Source organism: Hoplias malabaricus, chromosome 18 (assembly GCF_029633855.1).
Source record: "Hoplias malabaricus isolate fHopMal1 chromosome 18, fHopMal1.hap1, whole genome shotgun sequence".
Lineage (NCBI taxonomy): Eukaryota > Metazoa > Chordata > Actinopteri > Characiformes > Erythrinidae > Hoplias > Hoplias malabaricus.
Window position 1 is genome coordinate 24,296,372 of NC_089817.1, and position 15,104 is coordinate 24,311,475.

The 15,104-nt window shown below is 39.4% G+C and overlaps 2 protein-coding genes across 6 annotated transcripts; both read right to left on the reverse strand.

The window, feature by feature from the left end:
* Positions 1–580: 580 nt before the first annotated feature.
* On the reverse strand, positions 581–5,216 carry plk2a (polo-like kinase 2a (Drosophila)). The gene is made up of 14 exons (XM_066651526.1): positions 4,969–5,216; positions 4,674–4,781; positions 4,357–4,473; positions 4,134–4,263; positions 3,854–4,037; positions 3,565–3,763; positions 3,195–3,342; positions 3,007–3,101; positions 2,764–2,896; positions 2,547–2,627; positions 2,244–2,403; positions 1,977–2,106; positions 1,760–1,870; positions 581–1,371 (listed from the first exon to the last, which is right to left on the reverse strand). The coding sequence occupies exons 1-14, from the start codon at positions 5,158–5,160 to the stop codon at positions 1,180–1,182; spliced, it is 1,980 nt and encodes a 659-aa protein (XP_066507623.1). The 5' UTR covers positions 5,161–5,216; the 3' UTR covers positions 581–1,179.
* Positions 5,217–8,127: 2,911 nt separating this feature from the next.
* Positions 8,128–14,871, reverse strand: LOC136674977 (ATP synthase subunit C lysine N-methyltransferase-like). Of its 5 annotated transcripts, none has more exons than XM_066651330.1 (5): positions 14,780–14,871; positions 13,219–13,541; positions 10,762–10,902; positions 10,235–10,285; positions 8,128–8,602 (listed from the first exon to the last, which is right to left on the reverse strand). In XM_066651330.1, exons 1-5 carry the CDS (start codon positions 14,835–14,837, stop codon positions 8,414–8,416), a joined length of 762 nt encoding a protein of 253 aa, XP_066507427.1. In that variant the 5' UTR covers positions 14,838–14,871; the 3' UTR covers positions 8,128–8,413. The 5 variants fall into 5 exon arrangements, with proteins under 5 accessions (XP_066507427.1, XP_066507428.1, XP_066507429.1 ...); XM_066651331.1 differs by lacking the exon at positions 14,780–14,871 and adding an exon at positions 14,696–14,776; XM_066651332.1 differs by lacking the exon at positions 14,780–14,871 and adding an exon at positions 14,734–14,765.
* Between the last annotated feature and the right edge of the window lie 233 nt (positions 14,872–15,104).

The following is a 15,104-nucleotide window of genomic DNA, read 5'->3' on the forward strand; positions in this document are numbered from 1 at the left end:
TAAAAAGATAAAGGTGTGCTTGAAGAAATATAGCCTCGTTCAGTACAGCAGTGGAGGGAGGGTACTCCTTTGAGACATATTTTAGAGTATGACTCAGCTTGAACCATAACATGAGGAGAGAGTAGGCAAAAAAAATGATATTTATTCATTGCATTTTCTTCCTATCTGAATATATTTATAAAATATGTCCGTCTGCCAGTATTGGCAACAAAAGCTAGGCAATTTTAGCTTTTTTGCAGTGATAAGTGCAATTCAAATGCCTCCATCTCCCCATTTTTTGTTCATTTGTGTGTTTATGCAGCTACTTCTGTAGGCCCCCCCAAGAGATTCATCTGTGTCAGCTGCAATGGCTGGCATTTAGCTAGAAGAGACAGCAGCAGAGAAATATCTCCCTGATTCTGCACAGCCACAACAGCCAGGGCCGTTTGTTCTGGTTGAATGCACTAGAGAATACATCTGCTGTTGTCGCTCTAAGGACTGCATGTTCATACAGCTGTCAGAACTTCAGTCAAAGCCGTTAATCATTGGTAAAGATTAACTGTCACCTGAAAGGACAATTCCAAAAAGCCACTTGTAAATTCAAGGTTATCTTTATTAAATAAATAAATACTGGGTTCCTGTCAAATAAGTTACATCCATGGCACGCTAGCGTTGTAGGTCTCTCCAGTCAACATTAAAGGAAGTGGTCTGGATACTTATCCTTGCACCAAACAGTGATTACTTTTAGGGAAGGGGTGAGCACTATGGCACTGGGGTACACATCACCGTTGAGCCCACTTCATGTTGTGGAATGTATTCACAGTTTTACAGTGGTCTGCTCTACAGAGAGCTACAGATCACCCTGCCCAACTGAAGCCTTTTCCACATCCAACATCCCAGTTAAGCTTCAGCATAGCAAGATTGCCCCAATTTTATACATGGAAAGAGACACTAATGCGTTATTTATATTTCAAGTCCATTTAAGTCCATCTGGTTCCAGCCCAGCTCTCTTGATCTGTTCAAGTCCATGGTCGTAGTCTCCCGTTCCTTTGGGAGCAGACAAATGTTTGTACCTCAAAGCCATCACCACACTCAAGTAGGTTCATAGCCCTAAACAGAAGTTCCAGTGAAGTGTGGTCAGTGGAGCTCCATTAAGTCTGTCAGTAGTTGACAAGCCCATGAATTAGCCCTTCAGCTTGTTCAGTTGCATCTCTGCAGCAGCATGTTGAGGGCGTACTCCATTCGGCTGCGCAAATCTGAAGAGCAACCAGAGCGAAGTAGTGTGCTGAGGCGTAATGTGGTGGACACGCGATCCTCATTGATGTATGTCAGCAGATACTCCTCACTCTGGCTACACAGGATGATCTTGGTGTGGTCGTGGTAGAAGTTCACCTGTGAAGGAAGAGAGGGATTCATTAGAAACCAGAGAATGAGGAATGTGGTGAAATCACAAGATCAGAAGAGGCTTGGGGCCACAAGGTCTATGCCTGGTAGGTTGCTTGCTCATACTAAATTGGCACGTTTCAACTGGGAAAATAAAATGACCTGAGCATGACTCCTAGCATACCTCAGGGCAGATTCCTTCAACTCCACTCCTGGCTTTTGTAGTCACCAGTAGGTATGATACTATTGGGCCAATCAGTGATATCAATATGCCAGTTTCCCTGACAGATTAAGCCTAGTGTATTATATAATCAGTGCCAATGGACAGTTGTGTACAAAATATTTACGTTAGGCTTAAAAATGGCCACAACACTCGATAGCACAAGCAGAACTCTACCTGAAAAGTGCCATCATTGAAGAGCATCATGAGTGCACGGTCAGACTTGAGCCACTGCAGGAGATATAACCTGGGTTTGCTGATGTCCATCACATTAGGTAAGTCACCACCCTGAGAAGAAAACATGATCATTAGCATTTTCATAAACAAGAAAAATGTAGGTTACACTAGATAAACACAAGCTGAGACTTGGTTTCAGTCATGTGAAGATACTCACATCCATAAGGTTTTCCTCCATGTAATGTGCAAAGTACTTGAGGATGGTGACCTGGCCAACAAACTGCTCTGGGGCCTCACTGGTGGAGAAGACTGTGCACTGGCCCAGTTCTGCATAGTAATGCACTGTCCTGAAAGTCAAATGAAAGTGCATTAGTCTCAAAGCTGACTAACAAAACAGATGCTGTTTAATGCACTTGAGGATGTGACGAGGGCACTTAAACTCCTTGAACAAACAGCTGAATGAAAAAGTTTCTTGGCTACTCACTTCTTATCAGACAGCAGGCTCATATGGGTGCCGTTATTAAAAAGGACGCCGACTGTGTGGTCCGATAGCTGGTAGCCAAATCCGTACTTGTTAGAGTAGTCCACCCACTTAGTCACCCACTGGAAACTGCAGCTCAGGCTCTCTTTTGGAATGTCATTAGCTGTGGGGGAAGAAAGAAATAGAAAGTAAACATCAGATGTCAGCAATGAGGCGACACGTTTACCTTTGGGATGACATCAAAATACATACGCTGTTCAAACAGCAGAAAATAGCTTCATGCTTTTGCAAGGAGTAATTGCATACCTTCTGGCATATTCTCCAGGCAGCCTCCGAGTACTCTAGCAACAGAGTCTGCTACAGTCCCCATTGTGCTGTCCTCCAGGCCTGCCATCAAGACAAAGCACAGAAACCCATTAGCCACCACATTACAGCATCCATTAATGTCTAACTCACAAATACATCAGCCTCTTCCACAATCTAGATGCAGAAGACAAGGGGGGTTGCTCAAATGAACACGTACATTCACTGCTGCTGCTACAGCTTCCCAGCGTGCCTCGCACAATCATGCGGATGGTGTCACGGATTTGCTGTTTGTTGCCTCCGTCTTTGGCAGCTACAATTGGCTTTCCAGTAGGTGGGACTGGAGGTTTGTCCTGTGGGGGGAGATTGGAGAAAAGCAGCATTAGAACACAGATCAGAGAACGAAGGCATGCTCTTGTTCATGCAGGCAGCCCTACAATGAGAATAAGTAGCTGCAACCAACCTCAGGAACTTGTCTGCAGGGCTGATTACTGATTGAGGCCTTCATAAAGTCATGTCGCAGCCTTTGGATGTCCTCTTCCTCTTTTGCTAGTTTATCTGGAAAAGGAATTAAAATAATCAATTGGCATGATCCAATACTAAGACATTAGGAAGAATTGGCCACAATAGCAAAGATATTAGTGAACTTACTTAACGATTCAAGGTACTTGGCTTTGTCCTTCTTGCCACCAAATAGAGCAGCGGCAGCTTTCTTGAAGAAACTCTTGGCAGGGCTAGTGTGCTGTAGGTCCGGGGCAGTGTGGCAGCAGCTGGAAGACAGCCTATCTGGAGTGAAACCCTGGAATAAGAAAGAACACGATGACTACAAAGCTTGGTGTGTAAGGAAACAATATAAAAACAAATACTAGCTTGACACCATGTGCAATCTAATTCAGTTAGGATATTAGAACTGTTCCAAAACGTTAGTAATTACATTATATATTTCTGACATAAAATTAAACTGTACTGGCCATCTATACATGGTCTATGATATTTTGCAAGTCATGTTTGTAAAACACACCTGGCTGAAGAAGTCATGTCTGAGTATATCATCTAGTCTTGGTCTATCCTCGGGGCATTTGGCCAGCATGCTGCTAATAAGATGCTTTGCCTGGGGCGTCAATGTGGAGGGCATTGAATAGCGCGCCTCCCGAATACACCGATACGTCTCCTTCAGATTGGTGGTTTCAAACGGAGGCCTGCCCAAGAGCATAGTGTACCTGCAAGGTAAGCCAAGGAGAATTCCAGTCAAGGACAAATTCACATGCTTCTCATTCCAATTCCAGCAGTTAAGTGAAGGTTTAACTCACATGACACAGCCGAGAGCCCAGATGTCTGATTCACAGCCATGGCCTTGCTTGTTAAGGACTTCTGGAGACAGGTAGTTTGGGGTGCCACATATGGTTCTTCTCCGATTCTCAACGGGTTCTAGCTTGGCTGCCAGACCAAAATCTCCTATTTTCAGCTCCATTGCTTCATTAATGAAAAAGTTGCCTGTGAAGAAGGAAAAAACCAGGAGTTAGAAAATTAAGTTTGAAATTGCATATATGAAAACATAGTGCAACCTTATTGGTGGAAACCTTTGCCTACCTAATTTAAGGTCTCTATGGAGGATTTCCTGTTCGTGTAGGTACTTCAGTCCGCTCACAATCTGTCTTAAATAGTACCTGACCTCTGGTTCTGTGAGCACCTTGCGAGCTTTCAGAATGTGTGCCAACGACTGGAGGGAAATGAAGAGACATAAATTAGATAAGAATCTGAAATCATTTGCTCTAGGGCATGCAGTGTCGTTGTCTGTACTGATAATACTCACTCGTCTACTACAGTACTCGAGAAGAATGTAGATATTGTCTTTGTCTTCAAAATGGTGGTAGAACTGGACAATGTGTTTGTGATATAGGGTTCTGTGCAGTTCAATTTCTCTGTCAATCTGTAAAATATTTCCAAGATAAAAGAAGAAGCAGAAATTAAATAAAGTGGTTGGTATATCACAAACACTGCTGGCTTAGATTGCCTGCTCAGACAATTGCACTACAGCATTGAATCAACTTCTAACACTACTTCGTCTTATTATTAAAAATGCCATTCAGGATAATGCCCTAAAACCAAGATAAATATATACGCTCATACCTTTTCCCTTTGGTGAGGTTTGGAGACACGTGTGTGTGGAATGATTTTCACAGCATAGACTTTGCCTGAGGTCAGGTCTGTAAACTCATAGCACTTGGCAAAACCACCCTGTGGACAGAAGTCAAACATTTAGAAGGAGGCTATGAGAAACTTAAAAATAATAATAATAATTGTCACAATGACTAAAACACTTATAAGGGAGAAGATGTATAAGACGTGTAGCCTCTTAGCTCTGCCATGTGAATAACTCCTCTACAATCTACATGTCTAACTTCTCCTGAACATATCTACATACCTTGCCAAGAACTTTTCCTCTGCAGTAGCATTTCCCAGTAGTGGAATCTGATATAATCCGAGACATCTCCTGTGTGGCATGTGAGCTTTCCTCCAGTTTCCCGCGTCTCGTCTCAGAAGCTCTGCTGTGGGTATGTTCACACATTTTGCTGTTATTTCCAGGCTGCTGGGTGATAGTCCTGAGTATATCCATGCTCTGATTTTTCTCTCTCCCGCTCTATCCCGCTTTCTTTCTCTCTGACTACCCTTCTCTCTGAGAGGGAGTAGCGCTGCGCTCCGGGTCTTATACACAAAGCCCCGCCCCTTTATTTTCACTTCCTACGTCACGCCTGTGCACGAGCGGAATGCAAATTTCCTCTCAACTAGAGCTCAGAGTAGACTGTTAGCATTCATGTAGCAGCAAAGCAATAAAAACATGTTTAATTCAAAAAAGCGTGTATAAAGTCTTCATATTTAGCCTCCCCAATAACCCCTCAAAAGGGCGTATTATAATTATTCACTGCATTTTCCCTCAGAATTATTTATATATAAATATATGTTATGTTAATGCTATACCAAAGTACAATGAAATTCGCCTCATATTTTATATCTTTACACATTTTCAAAAGCATTTGCTAGTCTTATATTCCACTTCTCTTTAATATTGTAAAACATTAAGATTTTACCATACCACTTTTCCTCAGAATTTCTTTTTTTTTTTTTTTTAACAACTTAATGCCTTCCACCCACCCATCGATTAAAAGCTCAACTCTGTTCATCAAAATGACATGCTGAGACAAAACAAAATTCCTAATTTGGGAAACCAGAGGACAGCTCGCATATTGTTCAGTATGCATGGAACTCTAGAAATGCAGTCACCTCCTATGTCCATTTACTCCTACGCTGCTCACCTGCAGCTCAGAAGCCTTGCTCCACAAGCTGCCTGGATTGTTTTCCTTAAGTTTATAATGTAAGAGACCTTAGACATAACCACTGCAATTTCAAAACAGAAATGCTCAGCTGTTCATTGTCTGTAAACACTTTTCCAGCTCAAGGTGGCGGTGTGTCTGGAGCCTACCCAGAATTACTGGACAAAAGGTGGGAACACATCCTGGAAGGGCCCCAAGTCCTTTGCAGGGAGACACACACTCATACCCAAGCACACCTACCAGTGTGTGTTTTAAACCGTGGGTGGAAACCCATGCGGACACAGGGAGAATACACAAAACACCTCACAGGCAGTCACCCCAAGTAGGGCTTGAACCCACAACCCCAGGACCCTGGAGCTGTGTAACAGCAACACTACCAGCTGCACCACAGTGCCTCCATGTTGAGGAATTATTTCTAAGATAAAACCAAATTCCTAATTTGGGAAACCAGCACACATAAATCGTTCAGAATGCATGGAACTCTAGAAATGCAGTCACTCACCTGCAGCTCAGAAGCCCTGCTCCACAAGTTCACTGGATTGTTTCTTTAAGGGGGGTGGGGTACGTGAAAGTCTGGCTAAAATCAGAATTTTTACACCCACGAAAAAAAAATGTGCTCAAACCTGAATGGAAGTTTTGTAACTAGTACTGAAACCTATATTTCCAGACCATCAAGCAATTGTCACATAAAGAGCAGCTCATATTTTCATATTATGTAAAAAAATGGAATTAGAGATTTCCAGAGGCACACATTAAAATATATGTTTTAATCTCCATAAATGGGTATAATATTTTATGTGAGATCTCAATCTTGTAACAAGCAGCCACTGACTACAGTAAAACTTGAATCAACCAATGGCAATAAGCCATAGTCATGTGTAAAGTTCATTGGTTAAAAATGTCTTCACAGTGAATAAGGAACTTCAGTAAGTCACTGAAATGTGGTTTCAGTCACCATCCAGCTACTGTGCTGAGACCACATGCTTGACTGTTTAACTCAGCATTCTACATCTTGAACTCAAGGAGACCACAGTGCTCATCACTGTAAACTAAGGTAAGGTCTTTCTTTAACTTTACAGTAAATGTGCAAGGATTAGTCATGAAAAATCTTACACTGAATGGTTTATTTATTTATTAGAAAACACTGAAGCATTTTAATGTGGAGCACATGTAATGCACAATGTTTAAGTCTCTTGGAATATGTTAAAATTCTCCAATATAGTCTCAGCCATCTGTGAATAGGAATGTAAAAGGAAACAACTGGCCTCCATCCCTGTGAAGGTTGAACAGCTGTCTTTCCCCCCCCCATTACTCAGCAACATGCTACCCAGTTTGACTGTCTGATAGATGACATAACAGACCTGGGCAGTTATTGTTCTACTCTTTACACGTTTAATTGTCTAATGATGTTGCACTGGCTGCAGTTTTAAAAGCTCTGCCGACTGGCTTCACATGTCCCTGATGCTAGATTTCACCCATCCAGAGTGCAACTGGGGGAGACCTAGAAGTCACTAAATTTTGTAATCACCAAAACTGAAGAGAATTGGAGGGAAAAAGTAAAACTCAAAGAACGCTTATTGTAGCATCTGGAAAAGTTAAAAATGAAAACACCTGCTTACATATTCTCTTCTCTCTCAATTTGTTCATCTTCAGTCAAAGACACCTACCAGTTTATCAGCCATGAATAACACCAATGGAGGCAAAGGAACCCCGGATGGATTCTGGATTATCTGGATTATCAGTTTACCTGTAGCAGGAGCAGTGGTGTTGGGCCTGGGTATTGGATTTATGGTTTGGTGTTGGAGGCACAAAAAGAGAACCTTTGTTATCCCAACTTCATTTCCCAACACGCCACATGGAAACAGAGAGCTGGAGCATGACTATGAAACTCGAGAGGACTTTCAACAAGCAGATTCTCAGCAAAACTACCATGAAAGACACTATGAACATGAATATGACTCTCAGGATGATGACCAAGAATCTGATGAAGAATCTGAACATGACTACGTGAATGTGTCTGTTCAGCATCACAGGATGCATGAGACCCCTGATAGGAAAAGCACCGTGGGGGGAATTTACCTGTCATACAGTTCGTTGGATGTCAACAATATTTATGTTAATTATGATCCTCAAGAGCATGAGAACTGAATGGCTATCGACCAAGCTTAGATAAAACATCTTGTTGTTCTCCATAAACACCTGCTCTGTTGAAATGGCAACTTTACAGGAGAATGAATGTGCATTTGAAACTGTGAATGGAATATAAATATATATTTTATTCCAACACATGATGTAGAACATTGTAAATCAAGTAATGAAAATAGTTTTTTAAAGCAACAAATTACTTGCTTTGGCTTGAAATGTTCCAAAGCCATTCATTCATACTTTCATGAGAAGCTGAACCATATAATCTAATAGCATAACATAATTTTTCTGAATGTTATGAGCTTGCTTGGAAAACACACTGTGCTCTTTGCAGTTGTGGGTGAGCACATTTCACTTCCATGCAACACATTGTTTTATTGAGCAATGTCCGATTTAGGGCTGAGGTTTCAGAGAGGAAGTGTCTGTTCTTCCCCGCGCAGTGTAGACATCGTAGGCCCACGCTTGATCTAGTCCAGTGCCCTTAGTGCAGCTTTGAGACCAAGAAGGTAAAGGAAAGCGGCACACTACGACTCGGGCATCGCTGGGAAGCTCCTTCAGCAACTTCTCTTCCAGATCCTGCATCTGATGAGACAAAATACAACGTGTTCAATTCAAATTTATTTGTATAGAAGCTTCACAGAAATGCAAATACTATCACCAAGAGGGCAGACCTAGGAGAAAAGTAGTAACTCCTTCAGAGCAAGAGGAAGAAACCCTGAGTGGAACCAAGACTAAAAGGGGAACATATCCTTGTCTGGTCCACACTAGAAACCGAAACATAACACAGCAGAGCATCATGTATAAACAATGATGGACTGACATGAATATTCAAAGCTAAACATTCAATAAAGAAAGCAAATGTGGCCAGATTTTTGATAAGAGTATGTGGCCTGTCCAATGAAAACCAATAAGGACTGAAGAAAGCATGCTTGACTTCAACATAATATAGTACAATATTTCTAAGACCCTGGTTTCTTCTATGACATTAACCACAAAAAAAGTAATCTTGATCTAACATCGTCCAATAGGTTGGTCAAGCATCTTTGCTCATACAACAAACTCAACAAGGAAATGTTCAGTGGCAGAAGTTTGCTCTTTTAGGTTTGCACTGAAGTTAAGGGCTAGTGCCACTGTATTATCTCTGATTAACACAGTGCAAATGGCATGGCTTGATCATCATGTGGTTTTGCCTTTGACTGTGGCAAATTGTTAAGTAATGTCAAATAAACATCTGCAAAGTTGGACAATAAATACGTTGCAACTAAATGTCATTCAACAGGTTGCGAGTAGTTAGATATCACGAATACTTTGCACTGCTCATCTCTTGTACATTGCAAAAAATGTCTTAGCAAGTACACCCTCTTAAATCTAGTCAATGTATGTAATGTTTCTCATCATGAGACTGTTGTGAGAAAATTATAAGGTTATTCAGCCTATTTCCAGAAACTGCTTGTAAAATCGTATTATACAGTGAAAGTATCTTATTCAAATTCTCTAGAAATAAAGGAACTTATAATAAAAAGCTGTCTGGAAGTTGACTGGATAATGTTGTAATGTTCTTTTAACTCACAATTTAAGCAGATCCTATAGTAAAAAATGGAGACTAACTGAAATAAATAAAAAGACAAAATAATGTTTTCCATTTCCAACTGTTAGACACAAATGCTCTGTCATGATTTTCTATTTTATTCTATTTTATTTCATCTACGTATTTATTTGTTTATTTTTTTGGGTGGTAAGTGACCTCCACATGCATGTATGTCTGAAAACAGTAGTAGTGAATTTTGTCCAAACTTTTATATTCTAATAAATAACTACATCGTGCTGTGCACAATTCACAAACACCTCAGTGTATTTAAACACGTGTTATAATAAGGTTAACACTTTGCTAACCTTGTGTCTATATGAAACTAAGTAAGAAACTTGTGTAACCAAAAATGTGTCGGTTGACATTACATTTAGGGGACTGCATAAAATCACAAAAATGTGATTTTGATATCATTTTAATACATTAATAATTAAAAAAATATTTTTGCTATATATACGATTTTTTAAAAATATGGTAACCACTAAAATTTGTAGGTTTCCTTAGTTGAAGGTTGACCTTAGTCTGAAATATGCAGGGTTGAGCATGCTTGTTAACACGGTTATGTAGTGCCCCCACGTGGAAAGAAAGGTTTATTCATCTAACACCTCCCTTTAGAATTGACTTACCACAGCAGGTCCCAGGAACGCGATCACGTTTGTATACTTCGACAGGTCAGTCTGCACGAAAACAAAGCCTGCTGTCATAAAAGCTTAACATTCAATCCACATTTCATACACTAAAAGGACAAACATTTTGTGGACACAATTCACACTTTCTTCTGAAATTTAAAGTACTGATAGTGTACATATCCTTTTTTACCTCAGTAAAAAAATTCTACTCTTCTGGGAAAGCTTTATACTAGACCTTGGAACATTACTCTTATGTTTTAATTGTATTCAGCCATAAGATAATTATAATGGACCACAAACCTTATTACCACTCCTCCTAAAGGCACTGGATGGAGTTGCATCAGTCCAGAAAAGGGGGCTTTATAGCTCATGCTTGGCATTGTTTATTGTGAATAAACATTTAATGGTTTTCTGTGGAGATTAGTTAACGTGCACAACTGAAAGCTGTATTAGCATGGGATGCCCCTTAAAGTGGCGGAATTCACTGTTTGTAACACGTGTCTATAGATGGACATAATGAATACCTTCCAGAAATCCTGGTTAACGAAAGTGGCTTTAGTGTGTGGTATCCCCTTCCACCAAGCTCTTCCTCGAGAGTAGGCCAACAGCATCGGGTTGATCTCAAATCCTGTGCACTGAAATCCAGCAGAACATGCTGCAAACACCTAGAACCAGAAGATCCTTAATGCTGTAATGACTAACCATAATGAGCTGTAAATCAGTTTTAAATGGCCCATATCCTACAAATTTCTTGTATTTTATTTTTCCCCTGAGATCTACTATTTGTGTGGGTTTTGTGTGGGTTTGTGAACCAAAGCAATAATAATAACAAGCGATATTTCATGATGTTTTCCAACATTTTATTACCCCTTAGGATTAAAAAGTTACTCAGTTACTGTGGTTTAATGGTGATGTTCACGATTGTAATCGAAAAACTCGGAAAACCATTTCTGCTCTGGTCGGTTTGCATGCTTGAAATCGGTCAAATTAGTTTACGAAGCCCCAATGTAAGTTAATTAGTAAAAACAAACTGTCTCGGTCTGGTATGCTAGGGTTTCTCTCTCTCTCTCTCTCTCTCTCTCTCACTCACTCTCTCTGCTTATGGCAGAGGTATCTGTAGTTTTCTAGACAATGGAGAGAACTTCAAACATTGACTTATTTTTGCTGTTTCGAATCACTTAACTAAACAAGTAAAAAACTAAACAGTGTTTCAAAAGTTACAAATGAGTTTCTGTGTCATTCAAACAGTGAATAAACATACAAACAACACCTTAAACACAAACACACCATTCAACTTTAAAAGATTTTTAAATGTAAACAGCCAGAGAGAACTGCGCTTCCCCACAACTGTAGACATCCCCTTTAAGGCTGATATATAGAAATGATATCTGGTCAGATTCGCTGATGATTTGTGTGAATTGAAATTTTTAACAATGGCAAAATATTTTACTAGAAAAATTAAAAACAATATTACATTTCATACATATGATATTAATCTCTTGTGTGATTTTCAGTTTATGCGCTGTGCTGGATTCCTGGGGTTTAGGGAGTAGTTTCATTCCAAATAGAACACTGATGGGTTGCAGGTTTGCACTAAGTACAAATGATCATTTGGTATAGGTCATTAAATCACACTCATATGTCTATATTATTAAGTGTACTTGCAGTTCTTTGACCCTTATGTTCACATGCTAGTTTAGACCTCAGTGCTTTAAGGTTAATTTCTAATGTCAACATTCAGAGGGGAACTTGTGTGCTCTCTGTGCACCCTTGCTGTGGTCTTTACCCAAACTTGCTTAACATACAGGCCAGCATTTGCTAAAAAAGCATTTGCTTATTAATTCTCCGGGTCACTGAGTTGCATTATGCATGTAATCTATACTAAGCTACAACAGATAATCAAGTTAAATCACTCAATTTATTTACAACTAAATGTTTTGCATAATTCAATTTGTATATAGGTTTTGATCATGAATCCAGTGCATACTTTTAAGCCAGGCACCAGTGTAGTATCAAAGACTAACATTTAAAGAATACAGTAAGTTTATGCCAAATGTTTCCTATCAAATTTTGAGCATATAGAGTGAAGCAGAAGATGTACTTTTGTGCTGGTATAAAAGCACTTTGGGTGATATTTAATATTATGAGACACAGCATTTGTGATTTCTGTGGGACATTTGTTTGATTTGAAAAAATATTATCCTCCCACAATAGTGCCAATGATGAATGGACCATTCAAAATATAAAAATATAGTAGCTCTAATAAATAAAATAAAATGAAGCACAGAACATCAAACATACTGTGTTTCAACACAGTATGTTTGATGTTCTGTGCTTCATTACTTTCAAGAATTCTACTGTGGCTGAATAATTCAGAGAAAATATTTTAGATTTTTCGGACCAATATTGCAATTGCAGATCCTACTGTAAATATTTTCTGTAAATTAATATCTGAGGGCTGTTCGATAAAATAGGATTCATGAGTTAGCTAGATAAACTAATCCCAGATTTGTAGACTATCATTAAAAAAGAGGATTAAAAAATGCAGACCTTTATATTTTAAAATTTAACTCATACATTTCTAATCGAAATATTAAAATATTTATCTATCAGTAACTAACTATTAGTACGTCACCCAGGTATTAAAAGTGAAATAACTATTTGTTCTTTGTCTGGCTTCAAGATGTAAACAAAGAAATCCAGAGTGGTTTAATGTGATCTACATAAACATACATTGTCAATACAAACTCATGGCAGAGCAGTACATGCATGGTGTTATTAGGCAAAAATATATATATATATTTTTAATTAAACATATTGTACAATTATTAATAGTTCGCATAAAAGTCACATAGCACTTTACCACGAACCCTCTTGATTTTTAACACTCTGAATTACTGTGTTTACATCTTAATTTAACTTTAATAAGACACTATATCCCAGTGCATTTCCAAGAAATTCAAGAAGTAAATGAGACATACTAGTCTTCCATCTCCTGAGCCTAGGTCAGCCAGCTGGCCTCGCCTTCCACTCAGCAGCTTCATGACATTCTGTGTTTGTGCACTTGTGGAGGGCAAAAAGGGCACCTTTAACCGCAACGGCACTTTTAGCCCAGGCATGCAGAACATGGCCCAGAGTCCGTACACAATGGAGAAAACTGCTCCGGTTGCCAAGGTGAAGACGTGGTTATCCTGGTATTGGCGGAGTAATCTTGAGTTCCTGTCCTGGAGGATGACCTCGATAGAGTCCTCCATAGCAGCTGTATACATGGAGTTGGGAAGAGTTACCCACTCTTCCTCTATTTCTAGGAGATAAATGCAAGCTGGTATGAGTATACGCAAACACACACACACACACACACACACAAAACACACACAAACACAAAAAACACAGAATTAAACAGAACAGAAAACGCCTTAATCATTCACAGCTGACCACTTGGAAAATTCTCTGAAAAGTCACAACTCCCATTAATTACTGTTGCTACATGTTTCAGTTCATTCACTCTTCATTTATAAATGCTTCATCACCATCAGGTTTATACAAGTTTAGAGCCTGTTCAGAATCATTGGGCACCAGGTAGAAACACACCCTGGACCAAGATCTCACACACACCCTGGTCCCTCACACACTGTCACAGGAGATTTAAAATATTTTAGACCAGAGTGAGAGTAGGGTTGGGAAATATGGGCAAAATTTATATCACAATATATTTCTTAACTTTGATTGACACAATATAATTCTGATATCTATATGATATCAAAGAGATTTGTATGCTGATAGACTCTAGATGTTTAATGATGTTGTCATAAATTTCTAGAAGATTCTCCGTTTGTTTGTTTGTTTTGTACTCAACGTTAAGAATCAACACTCCTTTTATGTACGGCTTTATGACCTTCTATCCATCGTTGGGAGAAAAAAAGAAATGTGTTACAGGCTATTTTCCCTGTAGTATAAACCCAAACCTCCAGCAGAGGTCGCACAGCAGCAGCGGTAAAGGCGATTTCCAAAGAGGGTTGTTTTAGATATCTGTAGCTTGAAGTGTCAGACGCGCATTTTTAATTCACCAATACCTTAAATCCAAAGTTCTTTAAATGATGCCCATATTACCAGTTCATGGGCCAGAATGCTGCAACTTTAAGGCGGAAATGTAAACGCGAACTTCAAACCTCGTATGAAACGTGCATAAAGTGAAGCGATATAGTTTCACTGAAGAGTGGGATATGACAGCTCCTCTTCTCGGTTTCTATGCGAATGGCATTCATTTAAAACGGATTTATATAAATCACAGAGACGACAACAAGCCTCATGAGTTTCCTCGCCTTATTGTCCACCATGACATAAAAAGCAAGGCTGTTGACATATGCTTAACATTAACCGCTTAATGTTCGTCCATGAGTTTAATCAGAATAACAGTCTGTGAGTAAAACCAATAAAATAAATGAATAATAAGTCCACCTGTGCTTCAACCCCTGTTGCTAATGTTCTTGACGTACTTGGAACAGCTGAACAAATCCGATATTGAGCAATGACAGCACTGACCGTTTAGCAGAGCAAGGTGTCGATTCCTAAAATGAACAGATTCTCCGAATCTGGGCATTGAGGATTTGGGAGTCGATTCCTATATTTTTTCCCATACCAAGCGTCACTCAATTATTTGGATTTTGCTGAGAGTGCGTTTGAAAACCTTTTTGAGAAGGAGTGAAGCTCTTTCTGGCCTTCAATTTAAACTCCAAACACTTCATCAGAGTGAGATATTTGGAAGTTATGTACATGAAGAAAAAAAACCCTAATAATTTTAATGTAATTCTAGAGCGTTGTATTATTTTTGTATGCCCTGATCTATGACTGTGCAATTAGATTTGCA

Excerpts from the sequence above, each read along its gene's own strand:
- plk2a (XM_066651526.1), bottom strand. The coding sequence starts at position 5,160 with ATGGATATACTCAGGACTATCACCCAGCAGCCTGGAAATAACAGCAAA. Across the intron at positions 4,264-4,356 it reads TCGAGTACTGTAGTAGACGA|TCGTTGGCACACATTCTGAA; the intron begins GTGAGTATTATC and ends ATTTCCCTCCAG. Across the intron at positions 3,102-3,194 it reads CAAGTACCTTGAATCGTTAA|ATAAACTAGCAAAAGAGGAA; the intron begins GTAAGTTCACTA and ends TTCCTTTTCCAG.
- LOC136674977 (XM_066651330.1), bottom strand. The coding sequence starts at position 14,837 with ATGCCCAGATTCGGAGAATCTGTTCATTTTAGGAATCGACACCTTGCT. Across the intron at positions 10,286-10,761 it reads TTAACCAGGATTTCTGGAAG|ACTGACCTGTCGAAGTATAC; the intron begins GTATTCATTATG and ends GTTTTCGTGCAG. Across the intron at positions 8,603-10,234 it reads CGTTCCTGGGACCTGCTGTG|ATGCAGGATCTGGAAGAGAA; the intron begins GTAAGTCAATTC and ends TTGTCTCATCAG.